General features: G+C 41.6%; 1 protein-coding gene and 1 pseudogene across 6 annotated transcripts; one reads left to right on the forward strand and one right to left on the reverse strand.

Moving 5' to 3' along the window:
* Positions 1-1,677: 1,677 nt before the first annotated feature.
* Positions 1,678-22,396, reverse strand: LOC309648573 (zinc finger protein 350-like). 5 transcript variants are annotated; one of them, XR_014256718.1, is made up of 6 exons: positions 22,258-22,396; positions 18,043-18,222; positions 10,466-10,592; positions 9,635-9,730; positions 2,700-5,894; positions 1,678-2,220 (listed from the first exon to the last, which is right to left on the reverse strand). XR_014256718.1 is itself a non-coding variant. In XM_082437312.1 (6 exons), the coding sequence occupies exons 4-6, from the start codon at positions 10,497-10,499 to the stop codon at positions 4,552-4,554; spliced, it is 1,473 nt and encodes a 490-aa protein (XP_082293438.1). In that variant the 5' UTR covers positions 10,500-10,592; positions 17,555-17,622; positions 18,043-18,222; positions 22,258-22,396; the 3' UTR covers positions 1,678-4,551. The 5 variants fall into 5 exon arrangements, 4 of the variants coding, with proteins under 4 accessions (XP_082293438.1, XP_082293436.1, XP_082293437.1 ...); XM_082437312.1 differs by adding an exon at positions 17,555-17,622 and having other exon boundaries at positions 1,678-5,894; XM_082437310.1 differs by having other exon boundaries at positions 1,678-5,894.
* LOC309648576 (translation machinery-associated protein 16 pseudogene) lies at positions 10,599-17,547 on the forward strand (annotated as a pseudogene). The gene is made up of 2 exons (XR_014268679.1): positions 10,599-13,455; positions 13,766-17,547. The product of XR_014268679.1 is annotated as a translation machinery-associated protein 16 pseudogene (transcript).
* Positions 22,397-22,631: the final 235 nt, after the last annotated feature.

A 22,631-nucleotide genomic window follows, 5' to 3' on the forward strand; every position in this document is an offset into this window, starting at 1 on the left:
TACAAACTCAGGTTGTTTCTCCAGGACAAGACGAACTTCAAGACCCCGAGCCATGGACCACCTGGCCAGAAAAATCATAAACCAGAGATATTCTGACTCCTGAAACCATGCTTAAGAAATGTCAGAAGACGACGATTAATCCCAGCCTCTTTTTTTTATTCCCCTTTAAAACTTGTCTCCCACTCCCCCGCGTGACACCCTGCAATTAAACCATTACTTTGCTGCAAACACCCACTTTCTGTGCCATGAGCACAGAAGCCCCTGCTCGGTTACAGTGGTACAGAGGATGGGGAACAGGGGAAAAGAGGTGGCATGGTCTATGTAGGAGTGTCAAAGGGAGCTGGGCCAAGAAAGATGAGGTAGGAGGAACGCCCCGAGACTGTGGGAGGGTCCGTGTTGAGGGCAGGCCTTCTCATCTATATGGGCAGGGCCTCTGGCAGAGGCAGGGCTTTTCTGCCTCCAAAACTGGGAAATACCAGCATCAGAAGCCAAAAGAGGTGGAGTGGAAGTTGGGGGATAAACTTTTTTCTACGCTCCATCCTGTAACTCCCTTGTATTATGACAAGCCTGATCCCTCTGTTTACACGGCTTATGAAAAGAAGCTTCAGAGGGGTAAGGGACCCATATAAATCACACAAGGAGTCAAAAAAAGAAAAATGACTCATCAGCTGGGAGCCTCCTGCCCAGTGAGCAGTTTCCCATGAAGCAGCTGGTTTAATTTCCTCAGCCAATGAAGGAGGGGAGCCCTAGGGGAGGAAGCACTTTCACCAACTGCTCCCACCCTTTTTTCAACATCCGGCCAGATGCCCTCTCGTGCTGACCCCTCCCCCCCATACCTTCACATGACTACTACTCGGCCTCAGTCCCACATGCTGAAATTAGTGTGTCCTTTACCCACACTCACCTCCAGCTCTCCAATGAAAAGACTGTGGAACCAAGAGGAAACCAGCTGCCGGCCTGAAGACTGAAATTCCTATTACATTCACCACCTGGTGGAGCTGGCTGTCGGTCAGTGGATGGGAAGGTTTGAGGAATCGATGAAATGGAAGGTCAGTAGATGAAGGTCTCCTGGTCACCTAGGATTGGTAGGCCTTTGGGGGGGGGGTGGGGTCAGTCAAGAATAATCTGTAGAGGCCAGTGATGGGAAGGCCCTCGTGGTCCATGACGGGCGCAATTCCAAGAGTCAATTATTGGGAGTGTGAGGATGTCGTGGTTGGAAGCCAGTGGAAAGAGGGCTTTTGAAATGATCAGAATCCAACCATCTCCCCCAGATTATGTTCTTTAAATATTACCCTTCGAATTTAGGTCTTTGATCTATTGAGAATGGATCTTGATATATAATGTGAGGCAGGGATCTAATTTCATCTTTTTCCATATCAATAATCAGTAATTCCAGCACCTTACAGGATCTTCCCTTTCCCCACTTTACATGATTTCAGACTGTGTATTTGTCCCTAAAATAAGAACATTAAAAAACCATACAAAACATACAAAACAGGTTATAGATTCCAGGGGCATAAACCACACGGGTGTTTTGGGTCATAAATCTCATCAAAGTTACTAACGACCCCCCCCCTCACACACACACACACACACACACACACACACACACACACACACAAATAATGACTAGTAACTTTACTAACAGGTTGTCTTATACAGAGCAAATATTCAAGGACTGTTTAAATAAGTATCATTTTATTCACAAATATATATTTCAATCCGCACTTGTCTATAAGTGGACTGTAAGATTTGTAAATTGCAGGGGCCAGGGGCACGCACCACAGCTAATCTCAATTGAAGTAGGTTGCTCGCCTGATTATTTAGCTATTGTCTCTCACCTCTCAACCTACTCTTCCACTGTCTGCTTTGTGATAGCGCAAACCAGATTCTCTTTTGCCAGCTTCACGTTAAGTTCTGCCAACATGGGCCACTAGAGAGAATGGGTAGGCAAAAGGAAAATGGAGATGGGACTTGCTTTTTTCTGTTTGCTTTCTCTTCTTGCTGCAGAGGAAACAGTCGGTTGCTGTTTTCAGTTTTCGTCCACAGTCTTAGAATCATCTTCATCCCACGCCCTCAGGCATTCTAGCGTCAGCCAGCCATGTGCTCTCCTCAGAGACTGTAGGAAGAGTTCCACGGCAGGGGAGCAGGGGACCGGGGCGGGGGGTGGGGTGTCCTTACTCCAGGCTCCTAATTCCTTGCACCAGTCAGTCATTTGTCCTGTTCAAGCCAGCACAAAGTTTCAAGTGAATGACCGAGGAGCAGTGACTTCTAGCTAAATCACTCCTACGTAAAAAACAGGGTGACATTTGTGAGATTTTCTTAACAACCAAGGGCCCTCTTACCCTGAGACTGGGTATTCTCAATGGCACTGGAATCCTAGTATAACCTGGGGTCTTTACGTGTCTGTCATTTTTTTTTTTTTAATCTGGGTACCAAATTTGAAGGAATAGTACAAATGAAAAAAACTTAAGTGGATGCTTTAGTACAACTTACAGAAAAGGTAAAGGAAAACCCAAAATGGATGCATTGTCATGGTAACCAGGGAAGTCACCCCCACGGCCACTGGGAAGCCAGCCTGATGCTTAGCTCTCATCATCAGGGTGAGCCTGTCAGAGACACTCTGCCATGCCAGATTCGGGGGCCCTCATCACGCACAAATGGGTTATGTGGTCACCCAATTCTTTGATGTATTTCACATGCTCATTCAGGTTGTCACACAAGTAGGGGTCATTTTTCGCAGTAGGCAATTTGTGCAGTTCCAGTAGTGACTGATTCATGCCCTCTTCTGACTGGAACACACATGCCTTGCCTTGAGCCCACTCTCCGAGTCATCCTGTGCTGGTTTCAGCATACACCAAAGATTCGGCCACCTGGCAGGTTCTGCATCTTCATCAGCTTCTCAGCATGTTCCCTCCCCTCACGAGACTGGTGAAGAGAACAACTGGCAAAGTTCTCCAAAGCCACATCACGGCCATCAAAGTAGTGAGACACGGACAGGTAAACGTCAGAGGCTCCAGGTGGATCTGGCAGTTATTTGTGGCCTCCAAGTCCTGGTGGTAGTGCTGGGGCACCTGTGAGGGGGACATGGTAGTCACAGCAGTCACGCCACTCCCACTCGCCTTGGGAGTGGTCCAAGGGTCCTGTGAGGAGGCAGAAGGCTGGCTCTGCATGGCCAGGTTGAGGGGGTGGGGTGGCGAGCACCAGCTTCTGTTCAAGCACTGTTTAAGCAGGAAACCATGGCAACTCTCGGCAAAGAATGTCTTTTTCCCTGAAAATCATTATTCTGGTAGGCTGGCTCTAAGAAGGCCCTCAAAGATTCTCAACTCTCCCCTTGAGTGTGGACTGGCCTAGGAACTTGCTTCTAAAAGAATACGGCAAAGATGATAGAAGATTTAGATATAATAGGTACAATGTGACATGGACTATAAACCATCTTCAAATGAGTTATGGAGTCGTTCCCTAGCAATGAGAAAGAGTTCAAGGCATTCTCTATCAAACTACACATTAAGGGTGGTAATCTGATGGAAAATGAGGGTAGATTTACGTCAACAAGTTTCCAAATCTCCATTGCAATCATGAGCTTATCTCCTCTGTGAGATCGCTGCCATTCTGCTAAAGGTTCAACGCATTTGGTGTATCCATAGACATTCCTTATTTCTGACACATGATGAGGAACCATGTTACTGAAAACCTTGTCCTATTCACTGCTGTTCAAATTAGGGGCTGACTCAGCAAGTTTGGGGTGTTCAGACCCTGCACGTTCCAATGAAAGGAATGATCCTTGACTGGCACCTGAGAAGGAACCTCTAAGCCCTTGGAATATGCTGCCTGCCAAAAGCGTCTTTGTATACCTGGGGTTTCAGCCATGCCATATAGTTTACATTAGCAATATGATTTTTGGTGAACACCTGCTTTTGTTTGCCTGTGGCTCTGGGCCATTCTGTATCAGTTTGATCCTTAGGAGGCTGGAGTTTGAGAAGTTAAGGTCAGTCATGTGGTTTCTCCATGCCTCCATAACTACCCCCCTTACTGCCCCTCCCACCCCCTGGCACTAAGGCTCAGGTGAGTTTCTCTGGATGGCAATACGCCATATGTGTTGTCAGGTCATTGCTGGAGAATTAAGCACTGTCCATACAACTCCACTGGGAGGACAACTGGATGCACCTGGTTTCTCCTAAAGTCTGCCTCATGCACCTTTTACATTTGCTAATTTTAATTTGTAACTCTTCACTGTCATAAACTGTAACAGTAAGTATAGCAGCTTTTATGAGTTTAGTGACTGCTTTTAGAGAATAATCAAAAGTGAGGGTGGTCTTAGGGACTTGATACAACTGCCTTCCTAAAATTTCTTTCTGATGTGAATTTATTGATGATTTCGAAGTCAAGCTCGTTACAATTCAGCCTACTTAGAGCCACTGATACTTAATGAGGTATATCTTCCCATTATCACTACATTCATTAGCATTCTCTCAGTGAAAGTTTTCAACTATATAAAAAGCTAAAACTTTGATCTAAAGGCTTTTCCACACTGAACGTACCAAATCTTCCCTACACGTTTCCTGTGACATAAAATAAGACATAATTGGTAACTGAAGGCACTACCACATTTACTGCATTCATGAGGTTTCTCTCCTGTACAAATTCTCTGTTATTTCCTGAGGGTACACATCTGGCAACAGGCTGTCCCACAAGGACTACATTCCCTTGGGCTAGGAACCCACTGATATTTAATGATGTCTGCACGGCCACAGAAGGCCCTTGCACTGTCATTGTTTCAACAGAGTTTTTCTCCTGTACGGGTTCTGTGGTACATAATGAGCTGTGGTTCCCAAGGAAATCATTTTCCACCTTGACTGAATCCACACATTTCTCTTTCATATGAGTTTTCTTATGTTTAGTGAGGGAGGACTTGTGGCAGAAGGCTTTCCCACAATTGCTGCATCCATGGGGTTTCTCTCCTGTATGAACTCTCTGATGTCTACTAAGTATTGACTTCGTGGAGTAGCCTTTCCCACATACATTGCATTTATAGCGTTTCTCTTCTGTATGACCTCTTTGATGTCTAATGAGACTCGACTTTTGAAAGTAAGCTCTTCCACATTCACTGCACACATAGGGAGGATTTCCAGTGTGAAATACCTGATGTGCAACGAGACATGGCTTATGACTGAAGGCTTTACCACATTCCTTGCATCCATAGGGCTTCTCTCCAGTATGAATTCGCTGATGTATAAGAAAATTACCCTTCTGGATGAAGCCTCTTCCACATTCACTGCATGTATAGGGTTTCTCTCCCGTATGAGTTTTCTGATGTACAAGGAGCTGAGATTTCCTGGAGAAAGTTTTCCCACACTCACTACATGCATGGGGTTTTATTCCTCTTTCCACTTGCATATGTATATTGAGCTCTGCTTTCCTACAGAAGGCTTTACCACATTTAAGGCATTTATATGGTTTCTCTCCCGTATGAGTTCTCTGATGTACAGTGAGTTGAGACTTTTTGATGAAGGTTTTACCACATTCAATACACTCATGTTTCTTTCGTTTTTCAGTTTGATGTATACTGAGTTTCGAATTGGTGAAGATGGTGTTTCCATATTTATTGCATTTAACTCCAGTGTAACGTTTTTCATGCTTAGTACGAAGAAACGATTTCTCATATTTATTAAACTTGTCAGGATTCTTCGCTACACAGCTTTTATTCTGGTTAACTAAATCTAAATTAGAGTTCAGTACATCAAAATTATCATGGCTTTGCCTTAAAGTAACAAGATTTCTGCGCAGATGAAACACATTTCCCGATGAACTGTGTTCACGGCCTCTTTCCATATTTTTACGCTTGTTTTGGATTTCCAAAGACCACTGCATATGATCACCAATTTCTCCAACTTCTAGAAAGAAAATTAATTCTTTCATAATCAGGTTATGGTAATAAAACTGCTTCTAAATCAGGTAATAAAACTGCTTCTAAAATGCCACGGTTTGGGCTGGCTCTTTGTGACAATTCTGTCATACGAAGGAAACCATCAAGTGTAAATTTACTTCTTGAATATGAGAGGAAACACAATGAAATAAAGCCATAACATCTTTAAAAAAACCCAGCTGATTCAGAATCAATGGTAGACAATTCTCAATTAGTAAAGATTTTGCTGCTCTCCAAATAGATCCTTGCAAAATGGGCAAAGAGGATGAAGTAGAAATGTGTCTCATTAACATAAGATAAAGTAAGTTGGAGAGACATCTGATCTAGCATGATGGAGGATATAGCCATTCATTCCCCCAATGCTTATTGAATGTCTACTATGTATCACATTCACTGTCCTAGCACTTGAATACAAATGCATCCCACTAGGCAAAAGAGAACAAAATGGAAGCAAAGAAATAAGACAACTTCAGACTGAAAATTGGTTCCTAGCATATGAAAAAGAACAGTGGGAGTTGGTCAACTTTAAATAGGTAAACACCTGTGAGAAAATAAAAGTTGAGCCAAGAAACCAGGAATAAAGAATAAGCAACCTCATGTAAAGAATTGCAAGTTTTCATTCAAGTACAACAGCAATGCAAGAGCCCTGAGACAGGAAAGATTTTGGCCAGGTCAAGAAATAGAAAGGTAGCCAGTAGGCCCTGAGTGGAACAGCTATATAGGGAGAAGGAAGCGTTGAAGCTCAAAAGGTAGACAGAAGGCATATCACATAGATCTGGTAGGAAGAATCTGAATTTGACGCTAAGACTAGTGGCAAGCCACTGGAAGTTTTGAGAAGGTGGGGGGTTCTGATTTATATTCCCAAGAGGTTGCCGACCGCTACATGGATAGTGATGGGAGAGGAAGGAGTGTAGGAGAGAGGAAGTTAATGAAGTAATCCAGGGAAGAGATAATGGTGGCTTGGTGTGGAGCAGCAATAGTGTACGTGTGGAGAAGCGGATGAACTCGAGGTACATCTAGGAGAAGGAAAAAACAACATTCAGTGTTGAATTCAATGTAAGTAAAAGGGAGGAATCAAGGGTTTTCCCTAGGTATTTGGCTTAAATGACTAGACGTACCAGCTAAGTTGTTGAGGAACATCAGGGAGACAGGTTTTGAATGTGGGAAAATCAGGTGTGTATTTTGACATAAACATTTTGAGATGGATATCTTGGTGCAGACATGAAGAACTCAACTGGAGAGAGGAATTTGGAGAAGACTTTGGCTAGAGGACAAATTTGGGATTATCTGTACAGGCATACCTTGGAGATGTTCCAGGTTCAGTTCCAGACCACCACAATAAAGCAAATAGTGCAATAAAGCTAGTTACGTGAATTTTTTTGTTTCCCAGTGCATATAAAAGTTATGTTTACACAATACTGTAGTCTATTAAGTGTGCAATAGCATTATGTCTAAAACAGTGTACATAGTGTACACAGTGTACACTTAATTTAAAGATACTTTCTCACTAAAAAATGCTAACCATCATCTGAGCCTTCAGCAAGTCGTAGAAGTAACATCCAAGATCACTGATTACAAATCACCATAACAAATATAATAATAATAAAAGAGTTTGAAATATAGAGAGAATTACCAAAATGTGACGCAGACACAAAGTGAGCAAACGCTGTTGGGAAAAATGGTGCCAACAGACTTGCTTGACGCGGGGCTGCCACAAACCTTCAATTTGTTTTGTTTTGGTTTGGTTTTTTTTGGCTGCACCACGAGGCTTGCGGGATCTTACTTCCCCGACCAGGGATCGAACCCGTGCCCCCTGTGGTGGAAGTGCAGAGTCCTAACCACTGGACCACCAAGGAATTCCCCACAAACCTTCAGTTGCAAAAAACACACTATCTGCGAAGTACAATAAAGCAAAGCACAATAAAGTGAGCTGTGCCTGTATAGAAATTCCCAGAGAGGGAATTCCCTGGCAGTCCAGTGGTTAGGACTCGGCACTTGCACTGCCAGGGCTGGGTTCAATCCCTGGTCGGGGGATTGAACCCGCAAGCTTTGTGGCGTGGCCAAAACAAACAAACAAAACCCCAAAAACATAAGCCAGATCATGTCACTCTTCTGCCCCAAACCATTCAGTAACTGTCATTCTGAAAAAAAATCCTAAGGCCTTAAAATGGCCTGCAGTGCCCTGCATCGTGTGGGCCCCTTTCGCACCTCATGAGTATCACTTCCGCTCTTGATCGCTCTGCTCTCCCCACACAGGCTTCCTGGACAGTCCTCAAACACGCCAGGGACACCTCTGCCTCAGGACCACCACTGCTGGTACACTTTCCCCAGGCCTACCCATGAATCATCCCTCACTCCACTCAGCCACCCTAGCAGAGCAGACAGGCATTCCCTGTCCGTTGTGTATAAAACATCAGGCCCTCCTATTGCTTGACATTCATTATCCGCTACATTGTTCTCCATGGTTCTAATTACCACCAGAAAAATTTGTATATTTCTTGTGTACCTCCCCCACTTAGAATGCAAGTTCTGTGAGAGTAATAACTTAATCCCTTTTATTCTCTGCTGTAGCCACATAATATAAAGCACACTACATAGCAGCGTGTATTAGGCATTAAAAATACTTGTTGAGGGAATGAATCAATGAAACAATCATACGTGTGGTGGGCATTGTAGAGACTGGTTTAAATGAAGCTGACTTTGAATTTAGGGAATGGAAAGAAAATTCTGTGTAAGCATCACATTGTATCTTGCAGTCCCTTGATCACAGAAGGATTTAAATATCCCATAGTTGGTAGTAGGGTTATAACTAGAATTGTTTAGACTCGGGAAATTAAACTGAGAGTAACTAAGATGAATCAAGATAAATACCTGATCCAGCAAATATACAGAGAAATCAGCAAAGAATGCATGACGTTTATGGTTTGATTTCAGGTGGGGTCTAAGATTGTGAATTTTCTTTTTTTGTTTTTTTATTTGAGTGAATTCCTTTATTTCAGTGTATGTGGGAGGCATAATTCACTCTGAAAATTACAATACTTATAGCTCTTCCCTTACCATTTTATTATAAAAATTTTCACAGACAAACAAATTGAAAGAATTACACAGTGAACAGCCATATATCCACCTCTTTGATTCTATAGTTAACCTTTTGCTACATTTGCTTTAGCTCGTATTTGCCCAGCCAGAATAAGGAAACAGACAGATGCACATTAAAAGACCGGGTTACCATGGGAACACAGCACCCTGGGTGGGGCTGAATGTTAGGAAGGAAATCAGTATTACCCAAGGTTCAGTAGTCAGAAGACGATGATAGTGAATTTGAAGTTCTCTCTTTGCAGAGAGGAGTGGAAGACTGAATTTTCAAAGCAAGGGAAGAGGAAGGAACAAGCAGTGATACTATGGCAGTCAATGAAGAAGCGAAAATTTGAGAATCCTCAGAAAGAAAAATATCTAAGCAAAACAAATCAAGATCCTAGATGAAATAAATCAGTATCAAATCCAGGGGTGAGAACACAGGAGTATTTTCCTCTAAATGCTTAAGCAATGAATATTAACATAGGAGAGTAATAATCAGAGGCTGTTTAGATACTGTCAAAAGGTTAGAAACCAGAAGATGAGTCACCTCAACACTGTTTCAAAGGTGTGAGGCCTCCACAAATCTAGGAATTTACTTCTTTTCTACCTGGATGTTTCTCATTCACTTACCTGGAAAGTTCTGACCATGGATATTTTCCTTTTCTAACCATGGTTTGTTTCTTTGCTTCAACGTGAAGATTTGAATTGGTTTGGGACTTTGATACCCTATTCACAAAAAATAACAGAATATTTAGGAAAATATCATTGGGCGTGAGATCTAAACATTGTTAAATGATACATTTTATAGATTGTGTGACTGTACCTTGGAAAAGAGTTTTCCCCTTGGAGTAGGGAAAATATACTCCCTCTATCTGAGGCCCGAGAGGAGACTGAGAATCTACCACTTATAAAATTCAAGTCTTATGTAGGGGCCAGCAAACTATGGTCCGTGGCTGTAACTAAGGCATTTTTTTACATTTTAAAAGCATTATTAATTCAGAATAAAGTGCTTTTATAAAACAGAGTATTCGAAAAGTGAAGACAAACTTCTAAAACATGATAGCAAAAGTGTTTTGTACCATTACATTTAAAAAATTAAAACCATTTAAAAATATTTATCTCACTGATGTTTCATCCTTTTGACATTTCTATTTTTAAGTATATTTTATAGTGCATATAATAAATTTAGCAGAATACTTATATAATTGATAAATAAAAATATGTTATGTGTGTGCTGAAAAAACAAATAAAATAAAATAAAAGTGTGATTTTAAAAAAACCAGAATATAATTACAGAGACAGTAGGTAGCCGGAACAGCCTGCAGTATTTACTATCTGGCCCTTTGCAGAAAAAGTTTGACAATCTCTCTTACATTATTCACACTTCAGATACCTGCCCCCAAATCACTGCACAACTGAGAAAGGAAAGACTGCTGAGTGGCACAGGGAAGCAGTTCTTACCCACGGACAGCAGGTTGCTATAGTTTTCCAGCATCACATCCTGGTACAGGTCCTTCTGAGCAGGGTCTAGTAGCCTCCACTCCTCCCGGGTGAACTCCACAGCTACATCTTCAAATAATAATGATTCCTGTAGTAATAAATTCTTCTTTAATCTGGGGTGATCATTTGATGGTTTGGAAGAGAAGTACAGAAGTCTACTCTAATCATTTCTACTGTGTAGGCTGTATCTATACAGGTGGTTTACGTTATATAGTGTGGAAGAATGGAAAGTCTTATACAGATATCCTGCTGCTGTGATTCAGCCACCCACCCCCTCAATAATTCAGAAGGTTTTCTGAAATGTGGTCATTAAAACCTCTTGTTAACCTTGGTAGATTTGCCATCTGTGTGCATATGTGCGTGCACTGAACTACATGCAGATGATATCAAAACAAACACATGTATTCTTGCTCTCAAGAAGCCCTCACTGTGCACAAGTTAAACAGAAACAATAAGCACTAGAATTAAATATGAAAAACCTGATGATGCTGTAATTGTAAGACACTGAATATAAACAATGTTTAATATGTGCAAAGGCATAACAGAGTCTTAAAGATGAGTGGGCTAACTTGAAGAAACAAAGATGAATTCTCAAAACAAGAAATACAGTAATTGAAATTAGGAATTTCAATTTATAGATTGACTACCAATTTGATATGACATAGAGAGAATGGTGAACTAGACAACGGATCTGAAGTGCAAAAGACAATGATGGAAAATACAAAAGCGAGGTTGAGAGATATGAAGGATAGAGTGAGAATGTTGAATTTACACCTATTCTGAGTCTGAGGGAAGAACAGAAAATTTGAGGGAAGGTAATAACCAAAGATGTAAGGGCAGAGAATATTTTAGAGCTGGTAAAAGACACAAAACCTCAGGATGAGAGAACCCCACAATTTCAAGCAGGATCAGGAAAAAGAGATCCACTCCTAGACACATGGAGGTAAAACTGCAGAACACCAAAACTCAAAGGGAAAATTCAAAAATATCCAAAGGGAAACGACATATACCTAACAAAAGAACAAATATGATTTATTGCCTCTAAGTTCTCAACAGCAGTGATGGAAGCCTGAAAAAGAATGAAATAGTATTTTCAAAGTGCCAAGTGAAATAACTTTCAATCAAGAATGTTATACTGGGAGTTGCCTCGTGAGCTGCTGCCGCCGCAGACCCTGAGGTCCCGCAGCATGGAGTCGGAAGTCCGGAGGTCCCAGGCCACAAGGACATCGCCATGCCTAAAGCACCAAAGGGAAAAAGCGTAGGACAAGAAAAAAAAGTCATCCATCCATATAGTAGAAAAGCGGCTCAAATTATGAGAGAGGCCCACAAACTAGAAAAAAAGGAAAAACTGAAGAATGAAAAGGCATTGCATCTCAACCTTATTGGTCAAAAACTGCAGTGGTTTCAAAATTATCTTGATCCCCAAAAAGTAGAATATTCAAAGAGAGACGCTTGTGAATTAACTGAAAGGTATTTAAGTCAGTTCAGCAGTGAGCTGGAGCAGACTGAGTTACACACAGCATCAAGGCCGGGCAGGGCAGGCAGCAGTGCTCCCGAGGCGGCCATCAAGCAGACCACGGAGCGGGAGCGACAGCAGTACAGGGGCTGCGGCCTTGAGATGCCAGACACTTTAAATGCAGGGAATGGGATTTTGATCTGAAGAAACTGCCAAACATTAAAATGAGAAAAATCTGTGCTAATGATGCAGTGCCTAAGAAGTGTAAGGAGAAAACTGTGACAGCTGTAGACAGAGATTTAGGAGAACTGGAACTGAAAGATGAATCAAGGGACACAGACGAGGAACTGACTGCAGTGGTCTAACTGTCTTTACTTGAGTTGAAAATAAATAATTTGAGAACTTCAAGTTACACTTGAATTGATTATGGTAAATAATTGTCTCTACACAAGAATTTGCTGTTTAGCTTATTCTCTTATATGATGAGAATCCCATTTTCAGTTTCAAAAACAGTGTTATGATTTTTACTTAAAAATGAATGTTGCTTTTTGTTTACATTAAGTTGTTAGACTAGGTAGAAATGCTTTGCAAAATCCATTTAATCTGAATTTCTGGGGCTGGGAGAGCAATATGAATGAGGACAAAAAATGTTGTAATTTTTTCCCTCATGCTTACTTAGAATCACCTAATCTCATGTTTTGGGGCATGGGCAGCAGCTGTTTGCTAGAAGGTTACTGTGGTACTTCCTGAGCAGTGACGATGGCAAAATTGCCTTTTAGTAATATGTTTTACTCTTTTTCCTCTTACACATTAAAACTATTTTCTTTCCTTATAAAATAGGGAAAATGTGATACGGAATTTATATACATTTATGGGAACCCTGTGCGCCTAGAGCCCATGCTCCACAACAAGAGAAGCCACCACAATGAGAAGCCCGTGCACCACAACAAAGAGTAGTCCCCGCTCGCTGCAACTAGAGAAAGCCCGCGCACAGCAACGAAGACCCAACGCAGGCAAAAATAAATAAATTAATTAATTAATTTAAAAAAAAAACAAAGAGGGATATGAAAGTTTGTGAGGATGTTTCAGATTGTCACACTGACCAGGTCCCTACTGTATTTAATGGTCACGGACCAAGGGTGCTATATATCCTGTAAAGCATATGACAGTCCTACACAGGAAGAATTGTCAAGCTCAAAATGTTAATAGTACCCACAGCCTCCCTCTCATTGAAAAACATAGGTATAGTAAATTATACTGTATCCCAGAATAAAACTGAAAAATATTTAAAGGAATAAAAGTCTATCACTCAACAATGAAAAATTTATAATGCCTGGTACTCAATCAAAATTACCAGATATGCAAAGAGAGAAAATATGACTCATACAAAGAGAAAAAAGTTCATCAACAGAAACAAAACCAGAAATGACATACATAATAAAATTAGTAGATAAGGATAGTAAAATACATATTATACATACATATGTTTAAAAAGGTGGAGGAGGGCTTCCCTGGTGGCGCAGTGGTTGGGAGTCTGCCTGCCAATGCAGGGGACACGGGTTCGAGCTCTGGTCTGGGAGGATCCCACATGCCGCGGAGCAACTGGGCCCGTGAGCCACAATTGCTGAGCCTGCGCGTCTGGAGCCTGTGCTCCGCAACGGGAGAGGCCGCGATGGTGAGAGGCCCGCGCACCGCGATGAAGAGCGGCCCCCGCTTGCCACAACTGGAGAAAGCCCTCGCACAGAAGCGAAGACCCAACACAGCCATAAATAAATAAATAAATAAATTAAAAAAAAAAAAAAAAGGTGGAGGAAAGCATGAACGTGATATGGGGTCATATGGAAGATATCAAATAGACCCAATTCCAACTCTAGAAATGTCTGAGATGAACAGTGTACTCATTGGATGTGATTAATAGCAGACTAGACACTGCAGAAGAAAAGATTAGTGAACTTGAAGATATAGCAATAGAAACTATTCAGCATGAAACAGAAAAAAGACCTAAAGAGAAACATTTTAAAACAGCCAGAGAAAACAGATTTACTACATGCACAAGAACAGAGCAGATGAACACAGACTTCTCCTGTAAACAATACAGGTCAGAAGACAATGGAAAAACATCTTTACAGTACCGAAAAAAGAAAACTGTCAACCTTGAATTCCCAGTGAAAATATATTTCAAAAATGAAGGCAAAATGAAACCTTTTTCAGGTATGCAAAAGCTAAAGTAATTCAGCAGCGGCATACATGTAGTAGCAAAAATGTTAAAGGATGTCCTTCAGATAGAAATCTAGATCTACCCAAATGAATGAAGGGCTGCAGAAATGAAAAACCTATGAGTAATATAAAATCTTATTTTTTTATATACCTTTAGAAGATAAGTGATTGTTTAAATCAATGATAATAATGTATTGTGGGATTTCTAAAATACAAAGAAGTAAAATGTAGGCTAACAATAGCACAAAGGCTGGTAGAGAAGAAATGGAAGCACACTCTTTTAAGGTTCTTATACTATGAATGAAGTGGTATAATATTACTTGAAGATAGACTGTGATAGATCAATATGTAGAAATGAGTAGTTTACTACTCACACGAACTAGCACACTAACAATACCAACTAGAAAATGTCTTGCAAAAAACAGATAAAGATTAATATCCCTGAAACCTATTTTTTTTTTTTAGAGATCAGAAAAAACAAAATCAGCACAAAGGATTTGATTAGGCAATTCACAGAATACAAACAGTTAACAAATACAGTAAAATATGTTCAAAGTCACTGATAATAATGCAAGTAAAAATAATAGTAAAACTAATTCTGATAGCACTTATTAAATAACAGGCAATGTTCTAAGATATGTCCTACATATGTATATACATATATACATAGATCAGTGGTTCTCAACCGGCCAACAATTATTTTACAACAGCAGACATATGACATTTTAGGTTATCACAACTTGGGGGTGGGAGGGTGCTACTGACATCCAATGGGTACTGACCAGGGAAACTGCTATTCTATAATCCTGTGGTGTCCCCTCAACAAAGAATTTGTTGTTTGGCCAAAAAAGTCAATAGTGCTGAGGTTGAAAACCTCTGATATATATTAACCTATTTAATCTTCAGAAAAATCCTTTCATGTAAATTCTATTATAATTCCCATTTTTCAGATGAAGAAAGCACTGCAGAGAGATTAAATAACCAGAATAAGATAAAGCAGGTAATTATAGACCAAGGCAAGATATGAATGAGTGAATCTGACCACAGAATTTGTGCTCTTAAACTAAACACTAGGGGCTTCACCTGGTGGCGCAGTCATTGAGAATCCACCTGCCAATGTAGGGGACACGGGTTCAAGCCCTGGTCCGGGAAGATCCCACATGCTACGGAGCAGTTAAGCCCGTGCACCACAACTACTGAGCCTGTGCTCTAGAGCCCACAAGTCACAACTACTGAGCCCACGTGGCACAACTACTGAAGCCCGCGCGCCTAGAGCCTGTGCTCCGCAACAAGAGAAGCCACCACAATGAGAAGCACACGAACCACAACAAAGAGTAGCCCCCGCTCGCCGCAACCAGAGAAAAGCCCACGTGCAGCAATGAAGACCCAATGCAGCCAGAAACAATAAATAAAATAAAATAATAAAATAAAATAAATTAAAAAAAACTAAACACTAGGCTCTACAACCTTCAAAAAAATGATATAGCTTTTATATTTCAGATTTGTAAGATTTAAAAACTGATACAATATTAAATAATAGCAAGAATGTGGGAAAAACAGAGACTTTCATAAACTCTGAGAGGAAGTGCTGAAGACTTTTAAAAAGGGCAATTTTGTAGCAACCATGAAAAATTTAAGTCCAGGTACCATTTGACTCATAGATTTCCCTTTCAGGAATCTAACCTAAAAAAATTTTCACACATAGTCAGAATGTGTATTGTGAAGAAATTTTATGGCTAAAATGTACTTTTAGGGACTTCCCTGGCAATCCAGTGGTTAAGACTCCATGCTTCCACTGCAGGGAACGAAGATCCCACGTGCTGCATGGCGGGCCAAAAAAAAAAAAAAGTACCTTTATATAAACAGAGTACATAAATTAAGGCAAATACATGCTAGGAAATATCATGCAAACCTAAATGCAATGAAATAGATACATAAATACTTGAATGGAACGCTCTCCAGGGCAGGTTGCTATAGGAATAAAGCAAGTAATGTGTTTATTATGATCTCAGTAATGTAAAACTATTTTCACAAAAAATATGTGTGTAGGGGCTTCCCTGGTGGCGCAGTGGTTGAGAATCTGCCTGCCAATGCAGGGGACACGGGTTCGAGCCCTGGTCTGGGAAGATCCCACATGCCATGGAGCAACTGGGCCCGTGAGCCACAACTACTGAGCCTGCACGTCTGAAGCCTGTGCTCCGCAACAAGAGAGGCCGCGATAGCGAGAGGCCCACGCACCGCTCGCCGCAACCAGAGAAAGCCCTCGCACAGAAACGAAGACCCAACACAGCCAAAAATAAAAATAAATTAATTAATTTTTAAAAAGTGTGTGTATATGCACATAAGTGTACATAATGTATGTATATCTACGTGCATATAAGTGTTAATAAAAAGAGAATTATTTCTCTCCTAAGTGATGAGTAGAGAAGGGTTTGACAGGGCAACTTTCTTTTTTTGATCTATTTATTTCCATATTGTTTCTGTATATTTCACAAACAAATGATTTGTATATGACTCATTTAATAACAACAAAAGATGATAAAAGGGGAAGGTAGCAGGTTGGATGGTGGCCTCCTAAAAGATATGTCCACTTCCTAATCCCCAGAACCTGTGAATTTTACCTTGTCTGGATAAAGGGTCTTTGCAGATATAGTAATTAAGGATCTTAAAATGAGAAGATAGTCCCAGATAGTCCGGGTGGGCCATAAACCCAATGACAAATGTTTTTATAAGAGACAAACAGAAGGAGACAGACAAACAGAAGAGGGGGAGGTAACGTGAAGACAGAGACAGAGATTGGAATGATAAGGCCACAAGCCACAGAATGCAGACAGCCACCAGAAGCTCGACGAGGCAAGGGAGAGATTTCTGCTCGAGTTCTGGAGGGAGCACAGCCTCACTGACAACCTGATTTCAGACTTCTGGGCTCCAGAACTGTGAGGGCACACACTTCTGTCGTTCTAGCCGCCTACTTTGAGGTAATGTGTTACGGCACCCACAGGAAACTAATACAAGGAGGTAGATAAAAACTGACAATGAATAATTCCGGAAGAATACTACATTTCTAAGACTGGGATGCAGTGACAAAGACAACGTCATGGATCCCTACATCCCAAGTCTTTAGCAGAGAATGTGATTTTAAACTCTGCTGGGAGGTCTGTACCCGGAATCCAATTCAGCAAAAAATGGCTTGAGAGGCCATTTAAACCATCCATTTGTCTAGATAAATCTAGATTTTTATATCTGAAAAAAGCCAGAATACCAGAAGGGTATTGAAGGAACTCTATAAGAAACAACCACAGGTGTACAACTGTGTAAAAATTCACTTTACTATATGTATGTTATGCCCCCATAAGAAAGTGTAAAAACACACACACACATGAAACAGAGAAATGGGAACCTATTCTTGCATATACCAGAAGGCTGCCATTGAGGCCACTGCGCCCTGCGGGAAAAGTCATCAAGAAATTTATTAAAGGTTCAGTGCCAGGAAATACTTACTTTTCTGAGGAAATGATCTACTTTCTCTGTACAAAAACACGAATCATGTAATGTTTTGTGTTTCTCTTGCTGGCACTGGCTGCCAAAATTATTGGAGATAATCTGGTAGCTCAACATAAATAACCCCTCAGGTCTTACAGTTTTTTATTAATATTCTGACTTCAAAATTCTGAGCAGAATCTCTGACCTGCATTCCCACCATTCCTAGTTTACCGTGACATCAACATTATGGTTGATATGTATTTGTCTTCAGATTCAGGCTCTTATCAATGTGTCATTTTCCAATTAATCAAGTCAATTTTTATAAGCCTCTACAAATACAACAGAAAAGAAAGGAGGGAATAAATAAATATGTAAAACTCACCTGGACCTTGGTCATTTTCTTCCGTTCTTAGAAAATGACTGGAACTGGGATTCTTCTTTTTTTACTTTGCTAGATTGTCACTCAAATTCTGGTCATAGCTCTCACATCTCAAATTAATGGCATCCCCAGAAGTGACGCTTTCCTGGTTCTGGAACTTCCTTCTCCTTACTTCACTTGATTCTACGGACTCAAAACCAAATTCGCTTTAATTTGTACATTCCCCTCAGCCATACACCTTGTCGGTGATGTTAAAGGTGCTGCAGTAGGCGGAATCATGGCCCTCACAAAGATATCCACGTTCTAATCCCTGGAAGCTGTGAATATGTTACATCACAAGGCAAAGGGGAATTGAGATTGCTAATGAAATTACAGTTGCTAATCAGATGACCTAAAAATAGATTTCCTGGATTATTCAGGTAGGCCCAATGTAATCACAAGGATCCTTATACATGGAAGAAAGCAGAAGAGACCAGAGAGAGATGTGATGTGACAAGAACTCTACACACCATTGTTGGCTTTGGAGATGGGGGGAAAGGGAAACAGGAGGCAAGGAGTGTGGGCAGCCTCTAGAAGCTGGAAAAGACAAACAGATTCTCCCCCTAGAGCCTCTAGAAAATAACACACTCCCGCTGAGACCTTGATTTTAGCCCCATAAGATCCATGTTGAACTTCTAACCTATAGAACTGTAAGATAATAGACTTGTGTTGTTTAAGCCACTAAATTATGTTACTTTATCACAGAACTAACAGAAAACTAATATAGGGGGCTTCCCTGGTGGTGCAGTGGTTAAGAATCCGCCTGCCAACACAGGGGACATGGGTTCAAGCCCTGGTCCAGAAAGATCCCACATGCCACGGAGCAACTAAGCCCGTGCGCCACAACTACTGAGCCTGTGCTCTAGAGCCCATGAGCTACAACTACTAAGCCCACGTGACTAGAGCCCGTGCTCCGCAACAAGAGAAGCCACCGCAACGAGAAGCCCGTGTACCACAACGAAAAGTAGCCCTCACTCAGCGCAACTAGAGAAAGCCCTCACGCAGCAACAAAGACCCATCGCAGCCAAAAATAAATAAATAAATTTATTTAAATATAGGCGTCCTCTAGCATCAAATCCCAACACTTAAGAGTTTTCTTTTGTTTAAAAAACCACAACACCTAGACCTCAAGGCAGAGCAAACATTATGAAGAGTAATGTGTTAAGCAGATCCTAAGCATTTTCTTATTTAATCCTCACCACCAATCTAGACGTATCAAATCACTAGAACGAAGGAAGTCAAGGCTTAAAACCTAGAGATAAAGTATCTTGTCCAGAGTCACATACTTTCTAAGAGGCAGGGCTAGAATTCAAGCCCAGGCCTTTTCTCTCCAAAGCTCATCACGTTAACCGTTGTACCTTCTTAACCAGACAACCTCCAAAAGTTTAGTTCTCTGTAGAACTGCCTGAAAAGTTTACTACTTTTCAGGCAGTTTAATATCACACCAGAAGGTAGCACATAACCACAATGCATAAACTGGACTTCTGAAACAGCTCTTAGAACACTCAATGCATACACACAGACAGCAACCTTCTTCCACAGAGAAATGAAAAAGGAGCAAGTTCCAATACTCACTCCAAAGCAGCAAATCAGAGACAAGGAGTCAGAAAGACTCGCATTATAAGGTCATTGATTCAGTGGGATTACTGTGAGTTTTTGTTTCCACTCCTTCTGGCCACAAATTTTTCTAAGATAATTTCCCAGTAGCTTTTCTAAACCCCCAAACCCACAGACACCGCCCTGCCCTTACTGCAACTGTTCTTTGACCTCTGAGTACATGCAGTGCCCCTCGGTCTCCAGCCTAGAATCACTTTAGGCACCAGGACTAGAGATCTAGACAAGAGAAACGGTATAAAACTATTTATAGGACATCTAGGACTATAAAACTATAGCTATAAAACTTCATGGGGGAGGAGAACATGAAAGCAACATCTTGGCCACAACCAAATTTCATGACTCCTTGTGCATGAGCCCTCATGTCCCTGCTGATGATTTCTTGGCATAGCAACCATTCACTTTATAGAATCACCCGTGTTGCCCTAGAAGGGCCACCTGCCTTTCCAGAAATACACCTATGTGCAAATATAAAAAAATAAAACTTTACAGAGCAAAGTAGGCCATAGAAAGACATTTTCATAAGTTTCACAAGTCAATATCAAAGAGGCTTATTCCTTGACCACAATGCAACAAAACTAGAAATCAACAGTAATGAGAAATTCAACACATTAATCAAAATAGAAACAAAACCCTGCATATCCAGGAAAAAAACACATGAAAAACCTTCAAACTAAAAAGGCAATATAAATGAAAACTCTGAATTATTCAGTAGTAAATGGCAACAAATCCTGTGGGTGGATAAGCATAGAATCATAACATGTTGCAGAAAAGTATAGATATGTAAGTCAAGCCTATCCAAATTAATGTATACATACATTTAATGTGACTCTAGTAACCTTGTCACTGGTTCATCCATCTGATGTGACACTACTGCAGCCATTAAGAAAATCTGTAATCGTTTTTTTTTTTTTTTTGGTAATCGTTTTATAGTATGGAAGTGTTTATAATTAGAAATGAAGTGATAAAACCAAATTATATCTGTTATACAGGTCATTCCATATGCAAAGGTAACAAAAAAATATTAAACACACACAATGGTTTGCACTGGAGGTCAGCATTTTGGGTAACAGAGATGTTTTCACTTGTGTAGCATGAACCTGAAAGGAAATATCCAAGAAAACTGTGGAGTAAAGTTGGAGGCAAGAAGAATAAAACGTATCTTTTATAACACATCACTAGATCATATCTAACTACTTTTTTGGTTGGGAAGACAATGACAAGAGTGTTTATGTGGCAAGAAAAAAGAGTTTTTAATTAGTGCCTTGATGAAGGTATGGACTTGAAGGAGCAGACTGGATCTGGATCAGCTGAATGAATCTATCATCAAGTCTGTGCCCAGGAATCGCCATCTGAACCTCAACCTACCTACTCTCCAGGGACCCTGGGTCTCCAAAGCGCCAGTCTCATGCCCCTCCACATACACTAGCCTCCCCCACAAAACAACAACAACAAAAAATGACTCCAAGTTAAATCTGAAATCTGAACCAGAAACCCCCATTCATTAGCACCCGTCCCCCATCCCAGGCTTCTCCACGTCTGAGCCCCACAGTGAATCGCAGACCTGCATGAGACATCGAATTCACTGATCTACACCTACCACTCCAGGTCTTAATCACTGAGCTTCACGAGCAGAAATTGCTACCAAACCAAACTTGGGTGCGCTCACCCGCTGAGCAGCAAAGCCAATTTACTGACACCGGGCTGCTATGAAGGAAAGTCCAGCGTTTACTACAGAGCCCAGCAAGGAGAACTGGCAGCTCAGGCTCGAAAGCCTCAACTCCCCGATGGCTTTCAGGGAAGGGTTTTTAAAGGCAACATTTGTGGTGAGGGACGCAGGTGAGGGATGACTTTCTTCTGATTGGCTGTTGGTGAGATAACAGTGTTTCAGGAACCTTAATCATCAACTTTCTGGTTCCAACCAGTCTCAGGTCTACATGCGTATGCTCAGCAAGCAGTCACCACCCTCCACCCTGGCAGGTGTCTTAGTTTCTGCAGAACAACTTAAAGGTATGCATCAGATCGTTATGCACATCCTTTGAGGAGGAACTAGGACTCTATGAACTATTGTTTCTTGTCTGCTTTTTCCTGTTTCTACATTCCCTCACTTCCCTAATCAGTCTGATCTTTGGAACTCAGGGAAACCCCAAGAGACCAAAGCCTTTTTCTACAAACTAGAAAGGGGGTGACACAGAGGGGCTCTTGTACCCAAGAGGTACTTCAGGGTCCTGCTCAGTTTCAATCCCCCCCTTTCTTTGATACTCCTCAATCCTGAGGGGAACAAGGGTGGGACAAGAAAAAGAATAAAGTTTGGGATAGAGAGGTTAAATATAAAGTCAGCGGGGGAACTCAATTTCAGGAGGGCTGGGTTTCAAAATACCCACATTGCCAAAAACCCTCAGTCAGAGCCTCGGCCGTTTCTCTCTTCATACGTTTAATAACACTGACCGCCAAAGGGCCTATTACTGAAGCCAAGCCTCCCCAGTGACTAAAGACACCCCCAGAAGGCCTTTCACTGGCCTCACAGGCCCCTCACTCCGGACCCACGTGCAGACCCCGACCCACCTGATGCTGAGATTCTCAAGGCTCCCGCCAGCTGCCAAAGACTGAATTCACTTCCAAAACGATTCCCACTCCCCCGCTGTCGCGCCCAAATCCCCTCTCTGGCTGTCGCTAGGGACGCCTCCGGCCCGGCCCGACCTCCGAGCCTTCCGGCGTGTTGGAGTTCGGGCCGCACGACCAGCTCTATGACGTAACGTGGCCACGCCCACCTCAGCGATCGGGGAGGAAACGGTCGTGACGGAGGCTACGGCTCAGAGCGGGAAGAACTGAAATCGCTTTTGGACACCTCCTTCCCTTTCCCTCCTCGTTGTCGGTCAGAAGCACTAGGCTGAATCATTTTTTTAGAGGCTGGACCCTATCCAAGGCCGTGGCGGCTT

Source organism: Balaenoptera physalus (assembly GCF_965194825.1).
Source record: "Balaenoptera physalus genome assembly, chromosome: 19".
Lineage (NCBI taxonomy): Eukaryota > Metazoa > Chordata > Mammalia > Artiodactyla > Balaenopteridae > Balaenoptera > Balaenoptera physalus.